Raw genomic sequence first — 23,127 nt, 5'->3', positions numbered from 1 at the left:
TGGCACTTTCCTTTTCCAGTTGGCATGCTGAGATTTATGTAGCTTCTTTTGAAAAATGGCCTGTTCTCCTAATGTCAGCAGCCACTATTGGATACTCTACTGAATAAACATCCTGACAAGAAGTACTGAAGCTGGGAGGAGTCTGCTTTCTGCTCCTGGGAGTAGATTTGACCCCTGTGCTCAAGGAAAACTGAGAATAAGGGCCACCATCAGCAACTGATTTCAGCCTTTGTACAAAATGAAGTGATTTTCAAATTGTTGAGCCTATTTCTCTAGGAATTTACTCCCATTGCTTGGAAGACATGCCATTGTAAGCCAAACTTCTAATGCCCACTCTTCTTTCTTGTATCGGGAGGTGTCAACAAGAATTAATGATTAATTCAGTCAAGTCTTTTTTCTTCTCCAAGTCAGGTAGTTATGCTTCTAGAGGACTAAAGAACTTGAGACTAAAAAACACCAACAAGTCACACACATTTCTCTCCAAATATTGAAATCATCTCTATCTCCAAGACCCACCTCAAATGTCTCTTCTTTCCCTGGAAAGCATTATCAGCATGCCCAAATTACAGGGTTAGAGACAGCTTCCACACCAGAGAAATGGGAGCACATACGCACGCCGGCACTTCTATCATAACTATGAGCTTGCAGGTGTCTTTTACTACATCTTCTTACAAGTCTCATCTACTCAAGTCTAAGTGTTTCTGCTCTAGCCTTCGAGGTTCACACTTCTTTAGGTGACAATGTGACAATGCATGGGTTTCAAACATTGATGGTCTTAACAGGTTTAAGGTTATAGTTTTATTAAACCAGCAGCTCTTTCTGAGCCAACTGCAGCCATCTCCATTTTTATGCAGTTGTAAATTTTGTGATATTTTTTCTTTTTGCTGCCTATAAAATCTCTTTTAACAAGTTTCATTGGAATTTGTTTCTCCTTCCTGCTGGCTACCTACTTGGTTGTTCTAAACCTTTTAAGTGGAAAATTATTGCTGTCCTAATCTTGTCTCCTATGGTTACTCAAGGTACCATTTTCTTGTTACTTTAGTAATGACATTGAGTCTTAAGTTCTGCTAAATTAGAGAAATCATTAAGCACTATCAAAGTCAATATCAAGGAAACAACTACATTGCATTGAAATGATTTTATATACAAGTGATGCATATTTAGCATATCAGTTAGATATGAATCCTGATAAAACATTTTCTTTTCAAATCACTGCAGATCAACTCCTGTCAACTGTTGTGCTCTATTTACTTACAAAAATAATCATTCTTTTGTTTTTCTTTTCAAGTCCAACACTGTAATATTCGCTGTATGAATGGAGGTAGCTGCAGCGATGACCACTGTCTATGCCAGAAAGGATACATAGGGACTCATTGTGGACAACGTAAGTAAACCATGATTATAAGAATTAATTATGTATTATTAGCATTAAGATGTTAAGCTATATAGAATGAATAAGTACACAAATATGTGGACAAGAAAAATAAGACATAACTACTGACAGATTTTCTTTGATCACCCAACACATGGCATTTTTATACATGTCCAATGTGTATTACACACAAACAGATCACTTACCCAACACTCTTCATATCAGATTTCCAACTGGAACCTTGGAAATGGGTTGTGTGATGCATTTTCCTCTCGTTTACCTTCACTGCCCTCTTTAGCTTATTTCTTTCGTTTAAAATCACCCAACATGCAGAATTCTTGTTCATTCAATTTCTGTACTTTCCATTTGATTGCTAAATATCTCACCCATATTTTTTCAAGAAACATCTCAAAGTATTTCAAAACTCAATCTCATCTTTCCCCCCAAACATGTACTCTTGATTAGTGGTTGTTGTATCTCTCTAGTTTCCCAATCTAGAATCTGATTCTAAAGGACATATCACGCGATGCTCAGTTTGTTGGTTCATTCAGGAGCACCATTTATTGTGTGTCTACTCTTTATCAGTCCCTGTGCTTCCAAGAAGATGAAATTTCCTTTTGAAAAGTTTGTCTGTGATTACATTGAAAAATATACACACACACTCCATCAGAAAAATTTGAAAATAAATATAAAAGTAAAATTATCCATACTCCCATGATTTTAGCTGTTACCTTCTAATATTTTAATGCTTATTTGGTACATGAGAGCTTATTGTATGTACAGTTTTTTATACTACTTCTTCACTTAATCTTTTATTAGAAATTTGTTTCCTGTTATTAAACATTTTAAAATACATGCTAATGATTGCACTATTCTTCATTATATGGATGTCTTCTTGTTTATTTATTGAATCATTAATGAGGAGCCTCTATTAATGTTTCTAAGTTTTACCATTGTGTATATAGATATGTGACTTGTGTGTACAGAAATAAAGTTATTGTAAATAAACCAAAGTTTATATAATGCCATTGTAACTGTCCACACGCTGCAGTGTGATAAGAATAATGATAGTTTTGTACAGCCCAGAGAAGAAGCATGGAGAGAGAAGGGACAGGACACCCTCCCCAGTGTGGAGAGTCTTGAGCTGAGTCTTGAGGGATGGATAGGAGTTCCTTTGCAATGACAAATGGGCCTTTATGGGAGATGGCTCAAAATGGGCCAAAGTACCAGAATGTCAAAGGTAATGTAGGACAAAGCAGGTACTCTGGTGTGGCTTGAGCTAAATCCTGAGGGACATGATGGGAAGGAAGATTAGGTCAGAATGAAAGTCAAGGACCAGGGTTTGAATCCCTTTATCCATGCCTAATAGGATCTAGGGAGGGAGTGAGATAAAAACATTCATCTGTTGAGAGACTTATTCCATGTTTGCTATGTGGTAGGCACATTTAAAAACCTTTTACATGTATTAACTTATTTAATATGATAACAGTTCTTTGAGTTAGAAGTCTTTGTTACCGTAACAGATGAGGAGACTGGGGCACAGTCCTTCAGTAACTTGTCTAAATATTGGGCAGTTGGAAATGTCATGACTTATTTTTTTATGCTTTCTATGCAAAAATGTGTCATGACTTTTCTGACAGCCCAACAATTAGTAGTAATAGGCAGAGTTGAAACTTGAAGCCAAGAAGTCTGATGTCACAGCTCATGCATTTAATGCTATTAAATACAAGATATATTTTATTACAAAGGTTTGTAAAGAGAAGCATCACTGTGGAGACTGTGTGGAGGTTGACCTGAAGGAGAAAATCGAAGAAAGTAGGAAGACTACTACTAAAGTTATGGGGACAGAGATGATGGGTGGTGATAGAGTCAAAGGCATTTTTGGAAGGAGAATCAGCAGTATTGCTCCTGCTCCTTTTGGTGCTCCCTGGGATTTTAACTCAAGTCCCTGCCATGACAGGTGCCAGTTAATACTTGCAGAATAAGAAAAGCTTTCCTAAACTTCAAATCTACTCTGTCAGAAGAGCTAACATACAAACCACTTTCATTTTGTCATGAGAAATGGGCTCCTGTCAAAATTTTTGGTTATAAGGGTTTGTCTCAGTTAAGGTCATCTGATGCCCAAAAGATGCCAAGAAGGAATAAGACACACAAGATTTTTTTTTTTTTTTTTTTTTATTATTATTTATTTATTTATTTGATTTGTTTTTGTTTTGTTTATACATGCACTGGGTACAGTCAGAAGAGCGGGAGGGTGAGAGAATTCACCAGAGCCAGAGCAGGGAGCAGAGCAGGCAGAAGGACCGAAGTACACTGCTGAGGGGAGCAGCGGGCGGCAGGAGAGGTCTGCGCGCCGTGTGGGACCCTCCTCCTGTGGCCGGGGAGCAGCCGGGGATCGAACCGGCGCCGCAGAGGCCGCGGGCAGCTTCGCAACCCAGCGCTCAACCGCTGCGCCACCGGGGAGGCCCCACACAAGATCTTTATTGGGGGAAAGGCCTATGAAGAATAAAGGGAGAGGAAGCAGAAGTAGGAAGGGAAGGGAGAGTCTTCGGACCATTATGTGGGGCTGATCCCTGTGCAAGGGGAGAGGGATGGAAGGATAGTTATGTAGGAGCCTCAACCATAGTGTAACTCCAAGAGAGGTTTGGCTAGGCAGATGATGAACCAAGAGCAAAAGATTTCCCATCAGAGAGTGTCACGATAGTCAGAAATGTCCCCTCTGAATTACCTGGCTTATTGGGTGCTAGCATTTGGGAGAGTATGTCCTTGCTGAGACTATTGCTGTAGATCTGAAGGTGAAGCAACTGGAGGCTGTCGACTAAGTTCTTCGCTGTGGTTTCACATGGAGGAAGATCTGAGTGGCTCAACAGCCTGACTGCTACAGCTGTCATTAAAAATGCATGGGGACTATATAAGGGAGGAATTACTTTAAATTAAGGGGGCCACATGGAGGATTGAGGTCTGAGGAGGGCTTCAGAAAGTAGGTGGAACTGGTAAATTGGACAGGGAAGAGCCTACCATCTATGGATAAAATTGCTTACAAAGAGGCCACATGTGAAAAAGTAATAGGATATTATACATAGAAGTGTTGTTTAGGACATGAGACTTCAGTTCTTATTTTATGCCTTTTATAGCAAGTTAAATATCCTTTCCTCAAACATCTCTGAATTTATCTCACCAATAGTTTCCACAGATTTTTTAACTACACGCAGTTGGGTCTTCATCATGGTACATAAATTACTGAATGTCAGTATTTAATGTTTTGTTATTTGCAGTTACCTGTGTGATTGAACATATCTGTAAAGTGTCAGTAGTAGGGTCAATATGTCCTCTTGTGGAGCCTTCTGGAAATTAAATGTAAATCATAACCTGAAGAGTCAGCTGGCCATAATGCGGTCCCCATCCAGCAAAGTATCTTATAAACTACCATTTTAGATGCAGAACTGAGATTGTCACTCAGAGTCTTCATGGAAAGTAGACTGTTAGCTTTAATACAGTTACAAACTCACCTGTTGCAGGTAGCTTTATCCTAAGAGCTGCCTGAGATGTATCTGAGGAGCTGGAAATGTGCAGTCGCTGTTTAAAACAAACAGCGGGGTCATTATTTAGATTTTTATTTTTGTCCTTTCAGAGACTTGATAGGAGTTACTTTATTATGGCATCGACTCCCAGGTAAAGTCTCTCAATTTTCCTCTCCTTATTTTACAGCTGTCTGTGAAAGTGGCTGTCTCAACGGAGGCAGGTGTGTGGCCCCAAATCGATGTGCGTGCACTTATGGCTTTACTGGACCCCAGTGTGAAAGAGGTAATTTTAAAAAAATAACGAGTATAATGTTGCCCTGGAGGCAAAAGCTATTATTGATTTAAACACAAATTGGGTTTGTGCAGCTACTTCCTGAGTTTTGCTGAACAACTTTGAGGGAGTTTCCAAATTGTCGCTGGGAAGGTTCCTGGGATGACAAGATAATGACCCCAAGTCTCTGCATGTTGTACAGTAATTCTTGCCAGTGAACTGCAGGATTCAATAGTGAGCTTATCTAAGTACCACTTGGCATCAAGATAAAAAGAGAATTTTCCATTAGGGTAAGGTTTGAGCTCACTATTATCCTGTAAATTAGAGAACTGGATCCAAACAAAACATCTGTATGGAAAGGGAATATTTTAGAATGAAGAAAAACACACCTAAATGTCTACTTGAAACTGTTAGGCATTGTAGTGACTTATGAATTCAGCAATAAAAATTCCTGTGGAAATATTGAGAGTTTGCTGGTACGAGAAATGGTACTTCCATGTATGCAGTTTGTTGAGTACTCACTGCAGCCCACCAAAGAGTCCATGTCGTCCTCACTTCTGCTTTCAGGAAGACCAAGGCTCAGTGAGGTCAAGGGACCTGCTGAAGGTTGTGTACATAATAATGAGCATTGATTTACACATGGATTTTCTGTTTTCAAATCTAAACCTCACTGCTGCTCCTAATTAAAATAAATGTTCTACTTGATTTGCCTGTCTACAAATGCAAATATGATACTGAGATATATGTGAATGTGTCAATTCTTAAGCACACCACCCCCTAGCTTTGTCTTCACTGATCATCTTGTCCAATGTCCATAGCTGTTTTCTCCTCTTTCTTAGCTTTATAGTGATGATTTAGGAGGATCATTTCTTTTTTAAAAAATAATTTATTTATATAATTTTATATCATTATTCATTTTTGTACAATGTTTGCTTTCTTTTCTCAGGTGTAGTCCCCATTAAATCCCCACCACCAGTTCAGCTGTGCACAGTCACCCTGTGTTCTTCCCACTCTTTTTTTGATCCCTCCCCTGGGCCTCCCCTCCCCTGCAGAGTGTCTCTGATTTATAGTTGCCTGTTTATTTTTGTTTTGTTTTGTTTTTTATTGTTATTTTTCCCCCGATCTCATATTTGATTGCCTGTTTTCCTCCTATAAGTGAAATCACCCTCATTTCTAATTGGAAGATGCTCCTGAATTGTTTAAACTATGATTATCACTTTTACCCAAAATCATGAAAAATCTTTTTGTACTAAGATGGAAAGGGAAGATTCAGTAGCAGATGTTGAATATATGTCATGTGAAAAAATGAAGAGCAGAGAATGGTATGTGAGCGATTGTTTTTCTGTTTCATCTTAATTCAGTTATTTGCTTAAAGCAACAATACCTATTTTTAGCAAATAACTCTATTATTGCTGGGTTAATTATGTTAATTATTTTAAAAGAACACGGCACTGCTGGGTCATGTATCATATAGATATTTGGCCTTTGCATTGCATTTGGCATCACTTTGGGGGGGTCCCTCCTTAAAACTGTTTTTCTATAACTTGTACAGATGTATTTTATTAACTTAAAGCAAACATATATCTAATGGTATCCAGAGTAATGAAGACATATTTTGATTATGTAGTATCATTCTGTGGCCTTAGTATGTACTCACTGAAGATATTGTAGGAGATGAAAACCATTGATATGTAACTTGAGAAGTTGTGTATGAAAATAACTTCTCAGATGATAATACTGGGTTCAATTTGTTTTAGAAAAATCACTATAAGATGAGCTAATACAGAATTTTACCTCTAAGAAAGCAATAAATAATTTGTCTAAAAAATATTGATCCACAGTTCAGGTATTGATGATAGCAAATAAAAAAAGAGGGCATGCTATTTGACCATTCAGTTATTTCTTCAAAGATGTTATCTTTGACCAAGATTAAGAAATTAAAACTGGTTCATTTTTTAGGGACTCCTCCAAGTTTTGGTATCTTTAACTGCCCCCATCCAGGATAAGGCTGTCCTGAAATTTGCACTCAGATTTGAATATATGTTGGTTCCACAGAATTGTTATAGTGGTGATTACCTAAATAAAATTAATACCTAAATAGCATGTTTTCAGTTGTAGAGATTGGGGAGCAGGAAACTGCTTCTCTTTAATCATCACCCTTTGTCTGATCCACCCATGAATATAGCCCTGGTCTTCATTGGGAGAAAGGAATCATTAGTATAATTTTCCTTACCACATAGGAAAGCAAGGCATCTTTTTAATTCTAGAATATATTTCTACTTATAGAATCTACACTGTTTTCTGTTCTTATGGAGTAAGAATGGAAATTTAAAGATAGAGGCAGTGGATCCTTTTTCTCAAATGAATGCTTGTGATTTCAAGAGCAATTAATATAAATGGGGGAATGAATCATAAAATAATTAACATAATCCTGAAGGGTTGAGAAGTATTCAGGGTTACTTCTCCTAATGGTTAGTATACTTAAATTGTTTATCCCCTAGGCTACATTATTCAAGTTGTTTAATTATCTATGTAAGTGAACTTCCAGGAAATCTTTATTAATTTCCTTTCTTTTTCCAGGAGACTGGACCCAGTGCGCCTTCTCATTATTCCTTAGCACTGTGTCCACAATCTCTTTTAGTTTTTTAAGATTTATTTATTCATTTATTTATTCATTCATTTATTTATTTATTTATTTATTTATTTATTTATTTATTTATTTATTTATTTATTTATACAAGCACTAGGTACAGTCAGAAGCACAGGAGGGTGAGAGAATTCACCAGAGTCAGAGCCGAGAGCAGAGCAGGCAGACTGACTAAGTACACCGCTGAGGGGAGCAGCGGGCGGCAGTAGAGATCTGCGTGCCGTGTGCGACCCTCGCTAGCAGCTGGGGATCAAACCAGCCCAGCACTCAAACGCTGTGCCACCGGGGAGGCCCTGTCCAGAAACTTTTGATAGCACTGACCACATTACATTGAGCCCGCAGGTTTCCACGTCCAATTTCCCTACTAGAGTGTAAGCACTGTAGCAGTAACTATGATTTCATCATCTTTTTAATCCCTACACGGAGCATAGGGCATGGCCAATCAATGTTGGATTGTACTTATTTTAAAGCACCAGAAAATCTGGAGATACGATTATCAGATATGAACAAGTGTCTCCTGAAATAATTGCTGTTTGCCTACTCATGACAATCCTGGATATTTTTCACTGGTTTCATTGTAGCGGAGCTTACAGGGCTGATGCCTCACTGCATTCAATGACTTTATTCAAAAGTATGATCTTTCAGTGCCACAAATCTACCAAAGCTCAGTTGCAATGAGGCAGAAAAGATGGTGGCAATAGAGAAGCCAACAAACAGCTTCCTATCTGGTGTAATAAAGATGGAATGTCAATTACTACTACTTCTCAGGATAAGCAGCGTTGACTCAGACAATTTGTAACTACCTGAGAGGGCCAGAACAAGTGTGGAATACCCATTGGGTGTGATATTGGCAGGACTTGGATTACTTTAAGCCAATCGGTGAATTTTACTAATCCAGGAGCATAGTGTTTTGGTTTTGTGATGGAGACAATCAGTGCATCCATGCTTGAATTATGAATCATAACACTCATTCAACAAATGCAACCAGATTATGAAGCAAATTTGTTTCACTTGCAGTTATTTACCAGTAAAATAAATAGGTTAAAGAAATTTCTTGGCTGGTAAGCCTCATGTGGCAGGTAGCAGTGATGCTACTGCCCCGCTGTGCCCAGAGGAAGGAAAGTTGAGAACTGTGACTTGTTTGGACTGCAGTATTTACTTTTAAAAATTGAGTGTGAATACTTTTAGTTACTTTCTCCCACTTGCCACAGCTCCAGTAGTTCCTATTTTCATGTGTCCTGCTTACTTCATTCATCTCCTTGTTGAGTTTGCTACCTCCTTCCCTGTCAAATTCACATCTCTGTGTTTTCTTTTACACCCCACATTTCTTTCATTGTCTTTCCTCTTATGGTTTTTGTTTTTATGTAAATCTACATTTATGGTATTCCTAATTGTCCTTTTCCTCTGTCCCATGTTTACCTCTCTCTTCTTAGGTCTTGAGCAACCAGTAAAATTTATCTTGTTCAAGCTCAGTGGGACAATATGTTAGCATTTGTTTTTAGAATATTGAAATGCCTGTTTTGGCAGTGACAATATAAGCTAGTTGTGTTACCATAGTTACTGGTAATGCGACTATGTGGAATTATGCTTTATCTTGCCACCTTGCCTCAATGAAGACCATTTGAAATCTTGTTACATGCTGTTATTTTAAACACAAAGAATCTCGTGAGTAGATGGCACTTCTCAAGTAATGAAAAATGAGAGAAGGATGATGAGGTTAGACCTGAAATTGGAGTTGGGCGGGGGTGAGGGGGGTAATGATGAATGGCCTTGAAGAAGAAAGGAGCAAAGGGAAGACACTGAGAAAACATGAAGAGAAGCAAGAGAGCTAGGAGAGAACTAAGCCAGAGAAAATAAAGTCAAGAAGGAGTTGAGGAAGCAACTTAGCAATTGTTAGACTCTTTATTTATTTATTTATTTATTTATTTACTTTAAAAGATTTATTTATTTATTTATACAAGCACTGGGTACAGCCAGAGGCGCTGGAGGGTGAGAGAATTCACCAGAGCCAGAGCCGGGAACAGAACAGGCAGACTGTTGAAGTACACTGCTGAGGGGAGCAGCGGGCGAGACAGGAAAGGTCTGCGCGCCATGTGGGACCCTTGCCTGGCGGCGGGGGATCGAACTGGATCGAACTGGTGCTGCAGAGGCTGCGGGCAGCTTTGCAACCCAATGCTCAACCGCTGCGCCACCGGGGAGGCCCAATTGTTAGACTCTAAAGGACCAAAAAAGAATGAGAAACCCAAAGACCGTATGAGGTAATAACGGGGGATATGTAATGGGTGCGTCGGATATACCAGGTGGTGAACACTGCAACAACCTTGTAGGAAAGTTCTATAATGAGTCCCATTTTATAGATAGTTAGACAGAAACAAAGGCCAAATAACTTGCCCAAAGTCAGACAGCTTATAAGAGATAGAATCAAAAACTGAACCCAGCCAACCTGGCTCCTATGCCTATGCATATAACCACTGTGGGATTTCAATGGGAGGTGGTCACTAGTAACCATAGAGAATTTTCTGAGCAATGACAAGAAAAAAAAATAGCACTATATATTTTAGAGTGCAAATGGTAGATTTTCAAAAAAGCTCTTGAATTATTTAGGCTAGGTAGATAGTTTTCCTCGCTGGCAGAATGGAGATAAGTTGCTTCTAAATAATTTTAAAGCCAAAGGAAAGCAGTCTTGAGTTGTTTGGGTGTATCTAATGCAGGACTTTGAATATTTCTTTTTGATTGATTTTGATATTTTAAAGATAACCTTCCATTTGAAGATACAGTGTTTCCTGTTTGTTTGTAGTATACACACGTGGACTCCAAAGGGCCATATCAATATCCTTAAACATAGACATTCAGAATTAATATTGCCAGTTATTGCAATTAAAATGGAAGGTTATAGAGTCTTCCTAAAAGTTTACTTTCTTTGAACCATATCTGGAGCCTGTTTTTGGAATTATCTTCATATGGTCAGCAATACATTTGAAAGAATATGTGATCATTTTTTTCTCTCTCTGGGATAATTTTGAATTTTCGGAAACAGTCTAAAATAATTTAGTGTCAATTCTAATGACTATGGTGGACAGTCAAACACTAGCAGTTTGTATGAAAAATTGGCTAAGATTAAAAAAAACAATGAAAATAACTGTCTTCCATATCTCTTAAGGCACATGGATTTGAATTAACTTTCGTATCAAACTTTATGTGAATTTAAGTAAGCATAAATGCTAATAACTCCATCTGGAGATCTTCATCATGTGCCATATGAATGTAACCAGAGATGTGGGTTTTTCTAAATCCTAACTCTTTGGTTTGATGGTAAATTCCAACCCAAGTCTAAACCATGAAGACAATACTTGGATTTTTGCCAAATCAAGAAAGTATTTGCTGTGTTGCTGTCAATTAGTTGATAAAATATAGGCGGATGTATAATTGAACCAATAGCTTTGGGAAAAAAGGAAAAATGAGGAAATGTGGAATAGAATAAAAATGAAAGTAAGGCAATAATTCATAGTCCATCAGAGAAGCAGAACAACGGTGATGAGTGAAAATAAATTTTACTCTTTGTTCCTCATACTTACCTCCTTTGGGGAATCCCAGTACTTCAACAAGCTGGAAAAGCTGTAATTTTAATTTGTTTTTCACAATATTCTACAAATGAATAGAATAGAGGACAGATAGGTTGGTTGTAATTCCACTGCTCTTGCATATGTGCAGTTAGTGTTTGAGAAACGGTTGTCCTTATAACATCATTCCTCTGATGATACAAAACTGATTTTACAGAGATCTTTGGAAATGAACCATTGAACACTTTTCAGAATACTGTCCTGAAAACAGTGGTTGAGCATCTATTTTGTAAATCCAGAAAAGAGTGCCCACAGTGTATCTAATGAATGGAAAGGGCTTAAAATATAATGATCCAAACAAATAATAACCAGGTAGTACATTTTAGATACACTTACCTCATAAAAAGAAAATGTAAACTTGACCTTTCAGAGGCCTCTAGAGTACTTCAGGGAATCAAGAGCTGATTTTCTTAATGCCTTTTCTTTTTTTTTTCTAAAAAAAGATTTATTTATTTATGCAAACAAGAACTGGGGTACAGGCCAGAGGTGTGGGGGATGAGAGGATTCACCAGAGACAGAATGGGGAGCAGATAGGCAAATTGACTGACATACACTGCTGAGGGGAGCAGTGGGCCAGACAGGAGAGGTCTACTGCGCCATGTGGGTAGCTCCCTGGCCGGGGATCAAACTTGTGCTGCAGTGGCTGTGGATAGCTTCATAGGTTGCTTCTTAACCCCTTGCACCCCCAGGGAGGCCCTCTTAATGCCTTTTCTAAGGCATTGATGAAACATGGATTCCCTCCCCCTCTTATTTCCTTTGGAAATAAATTTTACATTTGCAATTTTTGACACTATTTGTACATATTTTTAAATTCTAGGTGGCCATTATTTAAGTTCCCAGAGTAAAAGCCTATTGCCATTCTCAAAGTGCAGAACTCTGTGAAACGTGCATATTTTCTTTTCTCTAAATGGTAACAAGCAATAAACTGTTGTTACTAAAATATGTTGAAGCCCTCTATGAGCCTCACTTTTGGTATTTGGTCTATGCAGAAAGTAAGTAACAATGTGTAGATAGCATGAATGCCCTAAATGTTACCGTGCATCTAAAGTGGTATTGCAACATTTGGCAGTTAGTGTATCACTGAATAAACTTAATTTTCCTAGAATAGTTCCAGGAAATACATCTGTTGACACAGACATTCAGCTTTTGTGGTTGAGTAACTGTATGCACGTAGGGAACATATGTTACGGTGCCTCTGGACCTTGCATATGCCTGGTATGAACAATCAGAACTGGTGAGTGCAAACATAAAGCAGTTTTATATCTGTCTCCCACTCACTTTTCCTCTCAGTCCACTCATAGACTAGTTTTTCCTCAACTGGTGAATGAAACTTTCTGTGCTTTTTCAGAGTTTCTCTACCCTGAGTTGTTTAATATGAGAAAAGATGTCTAATGTTCTTATTTGTTGTTTCCCCAAGCCCTGGGGATTCCCTTGGTCTTGCCAGTCATTTGAGGCTCCCTTGCACTTCTAAGGAGCCCTCTGAAAAGGATCTAAGCCCACTCCCTCCATATCAGCTTTCCTTTGCAGTGGCCCACAACTAGTTGGTAGAAAATCCTCAAGCTTTTTTTATTTTTTTGCCATGATAAGCTGCAGTTGCAAACTCTCCTTTGATTGTGGCAGAACCTCTGGCTAGCCAGTTTCCATACATTGGATAGTCACCCATCTATAGTGTCCTTCCAACTTCCAATGTCCTTTCCATGGACACATATCAAGCAGACTCTTTGAAGCCTCTCTAAGAACTTGTATAATATGGTCTACACCAGTTTCCTAGAGAGAGCTAGTAAAGGGGAGCCTTTTCCCAAGTAACCCACCCTTTTCATATTTATTAGACACTTTGATGCTCTTGCTCTGTGTGTGGGTTTAAGAGTTCTATTCCTAGAATGTCATCGCCTCCTTTCAAATACTGCACCATAGTGTTGCAGTAGGTGGTAAGATGTTGACTTGACTTAGGTGGTAAGTTGTTGTTTTACTGCTTCAGTTGAAATGTCTATGTTAACATCTTTCAAAATGGAGCAATATAGCATTACATTTTTTATGTAAAATTTGGTATCATGGTTTCATCTTCAAAGACAGTTTGTTTTCAACTTCACTTTTTCTTTTTAGTTCTTATTAATATTTAAAAAGATGAAACTTGCTTAAATATCAGTAGTCACTTTTAATATTGGACCCATTTTAATATTAGGTTTGCAAACCTTTAAGGGTACCACTGACCAAGAGCAAAACAGTGTGATCCACATATATATAAATTGAACTTTTTGAGTAGCCACAAGAAAAAGTAAAAAGAAACAAATTATTTTAACAAAATATTTTATTTAGCTCAACAAATCCCAAAGTTTTAATTTAGTTCATGTAAGTATAAAATTATTATAGATATTTTGCATTTTTTTCCATACAAAGTCTTTGACCTGTGATGGTTATGGTATACCACATCTCGTTGTGGGTAAACTAATAGTCAATGTGGTTAGTGGCCCCATATTGGCTACACTTCTTTAGAACTTTGTGTCTAGTAATAAATCTATACTTTACCTAAGTTTTCTAGTAGGTCTCTGTTATTTCTTCTTCCTGCTGCTGCTGCTTCAACTTTTAAGAAGGCAGCATCTTTCAAAGAATCAAAGTCTGTATTGATATTTAAAAGTTAATCAATTAAGAAGAAGCAGAACCAGTGGCCATAAATTAGAGTATAATTTCTCAGAATATCTGCCTAAGTGGAATTTTTTCCAAATATATGTGATAAACAAAATCTCTTGTAATTAAGTCAGTTAGATAGACCAGCCATGGCAGATAGCTCACAAAGGCTTGACTCTGAGCTACATACTGTGGTAGAATCAGAAAGAAGTATATGGTTCTTGTCATTGGGGTCTTAAAATAATTTTTTGGAAAAAAGTACCACACATATGAAAGAGTGAAGTGACCAATCAGGATAAAAATTTAGGTAGGCAGAGTAGAAGAAGGAAAATAGCACAGGTGAAGGGAAGAGAGAGTACAAAGATGCAGAGCCTGGAACTGACTGAGGAAAAAGACACAATCACCCTTAGGAGCCCCTGCAAAGAAATTTGGATGTTTTTCAAGTTTCTTTGTGGTGACTTCTAGTCTACTGGACTATATTTCTGCACAATATCTGTATGAGGCAAGTTTTGTGATTTTAGAAATGACTCCTATATATATAAATTATTGGATGGAATGATCCATTTCTGAAACTGTTTTTAGTTAAATCCAATGAATAGCAGTCTGGAGACCCTTACCTATTTTATATGCTCAGTTGAGAGTCCTTTTGGATGTACAGTGTTTATGTTCCCTAGTAGTCATGGTCTCAGGGAGTCTGTGCTGTTTTTGGTTTATGAATGTATATTGGACAAAAATATATGGGACTTCATGGTCCAGATTATATGCCAAAGTACTTTTTGGTAGAACATTAGTCCCATGAGGGTTCCATGAAATGCAGTTTCCACGGTCAATAGAATTTTGGAAACTCTATACCATGTCCTCTTCTTGGAGAGGCACTGGTGTTTTAACATATTGACTCTTGGGAGTCCTGAAGAAAGGTAACTGTTTTTACTTAATTTAAGCCAGCACTTCCAAATCCATTAATTTTAGAATCACTCCACCCCTTCTCCCTTAACAATTTAAGCATACTTTATTCCTAAAGATCTGAATTAGTATTTTTTTGACATCATTTTAGAAAGTCACTTGACACTTCTATGACACCTTCAGAGACTAGAACTATATTTTAAATTCATATATGATCCTCATGCAAAGATGAGGATTTGTCTATATGTCCAGAAGATGTAGGAAGATCTTCATCATGCAGTAACTCATGTTTTGTGCCCCTAAGAGAACTCATCAAACCATAAATACATGGAGTAAGAAGCAACTATTCCCTGAAGTTTGGTTCTCAAATATTCTAAGTTATCACTGAGGCAAGCTGGAGTACCCATTTACTCATGATAAATTCTTCATTCTGTGCTTGATTCTTGATTCTTTGCTATGGTTGGCATTCATGCTATTCTGTTCTTATCAGCCTGCTGGTGCACTACTTACCAGAACCAAAGATATTTTTGGACCAAGAGCTTCCTTTTCTAGAATGGTTTAATTCTTTTATTTCAAGGTCAACCTTAAGGCTTGTTTCTTCTCCAGTCCTTTCCCTTGGAAGCCCCCCACCTAAACATCAGTTTCCATGCAGCTTTGCTTATATTACCATCTCTGGCTATCTGGACCCCATTCCACATTTCTATCTGATAACCAATGCATATATTGATTTGTTTAATTTAAATGTGGGAGCTTGATAAGGAATAGCATTTAAATGTTAAATGTATTTATAACATGCAACAATTTCCAAAAGGTACTCTGAGCAGCAGCGCCTATGAATACATCTGTTTCCTATGGAAATATGAATATAGGCACTGATAAGTCAAATGTGTGGGATGTGAATTCTGTGGAACACATGAAAAGAAATGTTCTCCAACTTTCCTACTGTACTCCCTCAACACCAATCCCTCTTCTCTAAACTGTTTCAGAAGAACTTTATGAGTAAACAGTAGAGTCGGATATTTATTTTCTCTGGAAGTAAAGAATGTTTTGTGGTGCAATTTTAAAATAGGCCCATTTCTGTCTCTGGCTCTGGAGAGCCCTTATCCCCTTGACTGCGTTCTCACAGAGGACAGGTGAGCTGCACTGTTGTAGGACATTCGGGCAAGCAAAAGGAGAAGATGTGCAGGGTTGGAAGCATATTTTACCCAAATTGAAAATGCTTTTATAAGCATGCATTAGCTCTTAGGAATCACTTATTCTCTAAAGTGTTCATGGAAAAGCTTATATTCTATTAGGAGTTCCCGTGATATATTCTTCAGATGAAAACTAATGAACTTGAAAAGACAAAAAGCAAAGAATTGCCCTGCAAAAGTAAATTTTGATTCAATTTTGTATAATGATTTGTAAACTTCACTTGCAGAGTGGGGTCTACTTGATTACTTTCTTGTACTAGGAGGAAAATTAAAAAAGCAGAGGCATATGTACATCTTAATGATTTAAAAGTGACTTTGGAAATCAGTGGGTAATAGAAGCTTGAATTGCCTTCTTTGAGGAAAACAGCCCTTAAACACCATAGAAAATTCTCTGATTTTTTTAAAAGATAACATAATTTAGAGTTGGATAGAGCTATTTCTTTTCAGACCTTATTTAGGCTTCATTTCTTTCTACAATGTTTTTCCACACTGCCAAGCAGAACAAGTTATCACAAACCAAACAAAAGGCAGCGACTCTGCAAAGTCATTACAGCCTTTTACTGAGCCAACCTGGAGAGAGCACAGGGCCCCCCTGTTATCGTGATTCTTTATTTTTTATGAATGAGAGGAAGCGATAGGGAAATTAGTTTCAAAACTAAATTTTTTTATGCCAAAGGAGTCCTCGTTAGAACTTGCCAATCGTAACATTTGTTGGCTGTGTGGCCTTCAGAAATTGCAGCATTTCTCTCCATCAATTTCCCAATCTGTACAATGGGGATATTCATAGTACTCAGCTGGTGAGATCGTGGGGAGATTGGATGAGATAATACACAGGGCCTGGCACATACATGACAGGTTAATAAGTCTTTTCTATTAATATGCGTAATCTCCTGAGAGTCAGTAAACTGGGTTGAAATGTGTTGTTCTATAGACAGTTTATGAAGCTTTTGACTATCCTCAAAGTCAGATCTAAATTTGGAAGGCCCTAGCGGGACTGTGTGTCCCACTTAAAGGTTTTGTTGTTTTAATGGGACAGTATATTTTGGGGGACTTTCACTACAGATGAAGCCCAACATCCTAATTCATAGCACATCAGGTACATGCTTTTCTTTTTCACTTGCCGTATTTTTTGTAATTGTAATCCAGGCTAAAATCCCATTGCTGCAAACAGTAATAAAGGAGGAGAAAGTAGAAGGTAACAACTGTTTCCATAGTATGGACTGATGACTATAGTCCTGAAAACATTTATTTTCATGACAATCCAACCAAAGGTTATAAAAGGTCTTGTGTACTTACACTGACTCATATACAGGTACAGAAGGGGAATTAACTTGACTCTTCATAAAAGGCCAACAGTGAAATCTAAGAGCCAGTTAGCTATTTTAGAAATGTGGCATTCTCATAAAATCAGTGAGAGGTAATAAAAAACCATCATGAAAACTAACAAACAAACAAAAATCTGAACACCTATCTAAAGTATATGTGCAGCTTTCCAGATGGACATGAGAACGTGAATATATAAATATGACATAATAAGTATAGATTGTGTGTATGGAGATGATTTTACTAGTAGGATCCACATCATTCTTGTTTAGTTGCAAAAGACTAAAAGTGTTATTCCCAGAGGAAAACCAAAGCAGTAGGGTAGTCGAAAGCCACACATTTCAAACCTCAGTCATCAGAGCTCAGCTTTCTTAAATGCATGCATAAAAAGTACAACATTAAGTTGGAAAGAAATCTCTCTAAGAAGAAGAAATATGAGTTTATCTCTCACACATCAGTGATTTCCCAGGCACTGCATGAATGACTTAAGATACATAATAATACATAGAACACATGTCCCTCTGCCTTCTGGAGTTATGCTATTAAGGGGGAAGCAGAGATTAAACAAGTATACACAAACCCTGAATTGTCCATGTGACAAAGACCTTGAAGGAAAATAGAGGGTGTTAGAGCACAGGATGATAATGTGTGTGGAGACTAATGATCAGGGACAGCCTCCCTTAGCATGAGAGAACACCAGCTGTGTGAAGAGTGAGGGGAAACTTTCCAGGTAGAAGGAGGAATATGTGTAAAGGTCCTAAGGTGACAAATATCCACATACATGAGGACATGAAAACCTTTATGGCAGAGTTGAGACAGTAAGAGAGTGTGGTGGGAGATGAGGTGGGAGCAGTGGTCAGAATGTGGGTGGGGATCTTGGCATGCAGCATGTTAAGACCATTCAGTCGTGCCATGAAACCCACAAGGGAATAATAAAACACTAGATTTTTCTATGGCACATCAGAAGCCTGATAGCTCAGGTTGTCCAGGAGAATCTGCCCCAAAGAGCTCCCAGGTACTGCCTTCTTTCAGGTCTCCAGTACCCTTCAAAACCAGAGGGATCTTGAGTTTTACACTAAATTATTGCTTTTTAATTAATACTTTTTTCTCCTTTAGGTATTCTGACCCCCAGCTTTCCCTCCCAGAAATGTAAGCTGGAACTGAGATGCACTTAAAATATGTAAAACAGGAACATCATGAAAATGGTTTGTTCAGGCATCAAACATTTTGAGATCATGTGTGCTTTTGAGTGGACACATGCCAACTTGCCCCTGGGGAATGCCTTTGCATGTCATCATAGTGAATATCAATACATCACTTACTATTTGGGCATGTCATGGTTCCTACCACAGTCAGAGGATACACCTGTAGTGGTGTATGTGAACAGTAACAACTATCTAACATCATCTTGTATAGTCACATCACTTTTATAATACCACATGTGGTGTGGTGGCCCATGGAAGGATAAGTTCTTACTGTGTCTAATATACCTTGAAAACTAAACAGCAAATATTAATGGTCACCCACTGTACATAATGCTGGAGACCAGCTGAATGGTATGTGGATTTATACAATAATGACACATTGATAGGTTTTTTTGCTAGTTTTTTAGTGCTTTCCTGCTCCATGAGGGAAGGGAGTATATCTGTCCTTCTCAATATTTTACCTCCAGTGTTGGACTTCTAATAGCTCAGTAATTATGAGTTAACTAGATGAATGAATCAGTGAAAAGTTTTTAGGCACAGTTTATTTCTTGAATCTCTTGTAAGTCAAATAAGAAATGCAATATGCAATCTGCCATCTCTACTTTAATGAATACCCCCCACTTGACCTTTATAAACCATGAAGTGTGTCAAATATAGCCAGGTGAATTCAAAGTGTGCAATATGTGGTTCAGGTCTCAATGTGCTGGATGGAGAGGTTTCAATTAGAACTCAAGCCAATCATGTATCAATACAGTAAATTTATTAGGGAAGATCCACATTACAATAATAAAAACAGACATTTCAGTTGGTAGAAAGAGCAGGAGGTTAGATATCATGAAGAGGAGATTTGGGAGACCAGCATACAACGAGCAGCTGCCTTCCTTTTCAGCATAACTCGTTGGAGTGATGCGCAGCTTCTCCCAGCAGAGCCTCAGGTGGCAGATGCCAGAATTCTGAAGAAGGCTTCAAGGCCCCCATGGGCATGGAGTCCAAAGCTTCTCAGATTGTCTTAATTCAGTTCCTGTATATATATTATTCTATTGTTAATTGTTTGGGTTTAGCCTCTAGACATAGCCAGGCTTCTATCATCTTTGCTTCTTGTGTCTGTTTATCAACATCCTTATAAATAAGTGATCGCTTTTACTTAAATTGCTAGCATCACTTCATTTCAGTTGCATCCACTTCCCGTTCAATCAGGATCACTATACCATCAATACATATAACGAAGTGTTTGTGCCTCAGAGAAGTCAGTTACATTTCCCATCAATCTATGCAGTGCTTTATACATATACACACTGCCTCGGTAGATACTTGGAGCAATCTTATGAGAATACTCTTATTTTATATCCAAGGAAACTGAGGAACCTTCATGTCTCTTCTAAAGAGACTAGTCAGATTAGACTAGTCAGATTAGAACTGGGAATGAGGGCTGTGTTTTCTAACTTAGTCTAGACTGTGGTACCTCCATATTCTCCAAGAAATAGTTGCCTGGAATTTAGAGTTACAGTCATCTCTAGTGTCACCTTAGCTATTATTGTCTTTTAATTTTAGCTCTATCTCCATCTCTTGGATTCTCAGTTGGACACTTGCATTTGACTATTTCATTCTCTGTGTCTGCCAGTGTCTTGATCAAGTGTTAAAATTATAAATTTTAGGTGACTAGACAAATCTTTGGCATTGAATTGGTCAAAGGAGACCTTGTCTTTAATTGTATGTTGTGTGATGAAAACACCTTTGCCTAGGTTGTGATAAATACAGTGATGGATATGGGATCCTGGTTGAAATTGAGCTGGGAATAGAATAGGAAGAGAATGTGGTCCCAGCGGAATCTGAGAACACACAGGCATCAAGATTCTGGATGTATGAATGAATGTATCTCTGCTGTGGTGCTCTGTGCTGGAGTAATTTCTGTAAGTGTGAGTTTGATCAGAAAAGGGTTAAGCCATGGCCTTCTTTGATGATCAGTTTTTCTTGAGGTGCGTGTCAGAGGATATGAAGTTTCTTATAGCAATGAATGGGAATTTAGAGTAGAATAGTCTCAAGAGCAGAGATTTTTACTTGTCTCGTCATAGTTTCTAGAATAATGACTGAAACATAGTATATGTTTAATAAACATTTGTTGAAGAAAAGAATGGCTCTGGCATATATCCAGCCTATAACTTTCAATAACAAGACGGGGTTCAGAGTATACTGACTGATTTGTGGGTACATTTCTGTAATCATGTCTAAGCTAACTCTGCCTTAGTGATTCAATCAAAACTACCCTCAGCCAAGTTGAAGTTGGTGTTTGATTCTTTTCTTCCCACCCCCATACCTGTGCATGTAATTCTATTAATTGTTTGAGTGAGTAGCTTCTTACCCCTCTGCCTTACTATTTTTGATTATGAAATTATAATTAGCTCTAGTTTCACTTTATAGGATGGAATAGTAACTGTAGCTAATCTGTGGCTGAAAATAGGGGAGAAAGAATGAAAAGAATTGAAATGAATTGCTTTGGGTAGCCTGAAGTGACATGGATTAATATGCTATCAATTTTCTTTCTCTGAGAAACATTTGGTCACAAGGAGATCTGGCTTTTAGAAGAAATTCAAATTTGGGTGTGTGGGTTTTGGCATAGTCTAGCATCTTTGGAATGGTCTAAGTAGATTTTCTTTCTTTTTTCCCATGCTTTACTATGGTTGCTCAAAAAGACCCAATCCGATCTCTTGACTATAGGGTTATCTGTCATCCGTAGGCTGAGTGTTATTTTGCCAAGTCTCGTGGAAGAGCCAGTTTGCGGAGTGAACTTGCGGTGGTATATAACATCACGTAAGCTGTCTCAGAAAGCCTGAATAGTTAATGTTAGAGAGGATCTAATGTAGAGTGTCCAAGGGAAAGTTGAGAGACTAACTGATTGATGGATTTTCAAAGCACAGAGGGTATGTTTTTGGTGTGCTAGTGAACTACACACTTTTAACAGCTGCCTCTCAATGGCCCCAAGAAATGTAAATGTCACATTTGCTAGATTTTCAGGAACTAATGGTCCAAGAGGCTTTGTGTTTTCTTTTAGCCATGGTGCGTGTATAGTGGCTGTACATTCCTTTTCTTTTTTAATTGGAGTAACATTGCATTATAACATTATATTAGTTTCAGGTGTGCATCAATGAAAATCAGCATGTGTATATGCTATATTAAGTTCACCACTATTTAATAGCATCACAGCATGGATAGATATGAGGATCTGTTGACTGAAAAGTGACTGGGAAAACTGGATGAGGAAGAAAAAGAAAATTAAAATAAGATGTTGGATTGAGAAATAACAAGTAGGGTAGATATTTCAGTCCTTTTTAACTTCAATAACTGCAAAAAGGAGGAAGAAACAAAATGTCATTATTTATCTCTTTAATTTCAGAATTTACATTTCATTGCTATCTACAGACTTACTTCTTCTTTAAACCCAAATTATTCATCATTAAACATACTCAGAAACATCCTCTTTGCTAAATAAGTGTGAAATGTTAACGAGATGATAAAATCACATTAAGTGTTCTTACCCAAAATATTTCAAAGACATTACAGACTAGGCCAATTACTGTCTTGAGAAACAAGGAGGAAGTTGTTCCTTTGTCCGTCTCCAGTTTATCTTTAGATTTATTATTTGGGTTATTTTTGGTTATTTCATTAACCTACTCCATCTTAGAATAACTTTTGTCTTAAAGTAGAACTAATTGATTTTAGAATAAACAAAGTATCTATTTAATGGATTCCTCTTTTAATTTTGGGACATGGATACAATGATAACCTTCTTAGCCCCAGTGTTTGCTAACACGATATGCACCCTACCTTTCTTAGGACGATTTGGATAGGTTGAATCTAAGTATGCATATGTTCGATTAAAGTATGGAAGAGGGCCTCCCCGGTGGCGCAGCGGTTGAGAGCTGGGTTGCGAAGCTGCCCGCAGCCTCTGCGGCGCCGGTTCGATCCCCGGCTGCTCCCCGGCCACCGGAGGAGGGTCCCACATGGCGGGCAGACCTCTCCTGCCGCCCGCTGCTCCCCTCAGCAGTGTACTTCGGTCCTTCTGCCTGCTCTGCTCCCCGCTCTGGCTCTGGTGAATTCTCTCACCCTCCCGCGCTTCTGACTGTACCCAGTGCATGTATAAACAAAACAAACAAACAAACAAATAAATAAATAAATAAACAAACATGCCTCTATTAAAAAAAAAAAAAAATTTCTAAAAAAAAAAAAAATAAAGTATGGAAGAGATATTCATTGATTAAGAGCCTGAAAAAGTCTGATTTATAATTTAATTTTTCTCTCCTTAACACTTTATAAAAAGATAGGACCTAGAGTGGTCTTTTCTTATTTAATTTTCTAGATGTGAACTAAGATTTATAGGTTACTTAAAAGAGGTCTGTATGTAAGGCAGAAGACTGCTGTAAGTATTATCATTATTTTTCAGTCCTGAGAT

At 37.8% G+C, this 23,127-nt stretch overlaps 1 protein-coding gene across 2 annotated transcripts in view; it reads left to right on the top strand.

Moving 5' to 3' along the window:
- Window positions 1–23,127, top strand: part of FBN1 (fibrillin 1) — a 238,049-nt gene that overhangs the window by 45,151 nt on the left and 169,771 nt on the right. For both annotated transcript variants that reach the window (XM_054701293.1, XM_037502430.2), the window contains exons 4-5: window positions 1,289–1,384; window positions 5,081–5,176. In XM_054701293.1, coding sequence (XP_054557268.1) covers window positions 1,289–1,384; window positions 5,081–5,176 — 192 coding nt within the window. The remainder of the gene's footprint in view (window positions 1–1,288; window positions 1,385–5,080; window positions 5,177–23,127) is intronic.

This window comes from Talpa occidentalis, unplaced genomic scaffold, assembly GCF_014898055.3.
Source record: "Talpa occidentalis isolate TD23 unplaced genomic scaffold, MPIMG_talOcc4v2.1 talOcc4.11, whole genome shotgun sequence".
Classification (NCBI taxonomy): domain Eukaryota; kingdom Metazoa; phylum Chordata; class Mammalia; order Eulipotyphla; family Talpidae; genus Talpa; species Talpa occidentalis.
Note: the sequence above shows the minus strand (reverse complement) of the source record. Positions and strands in the feature narration are given on the sequence as shown.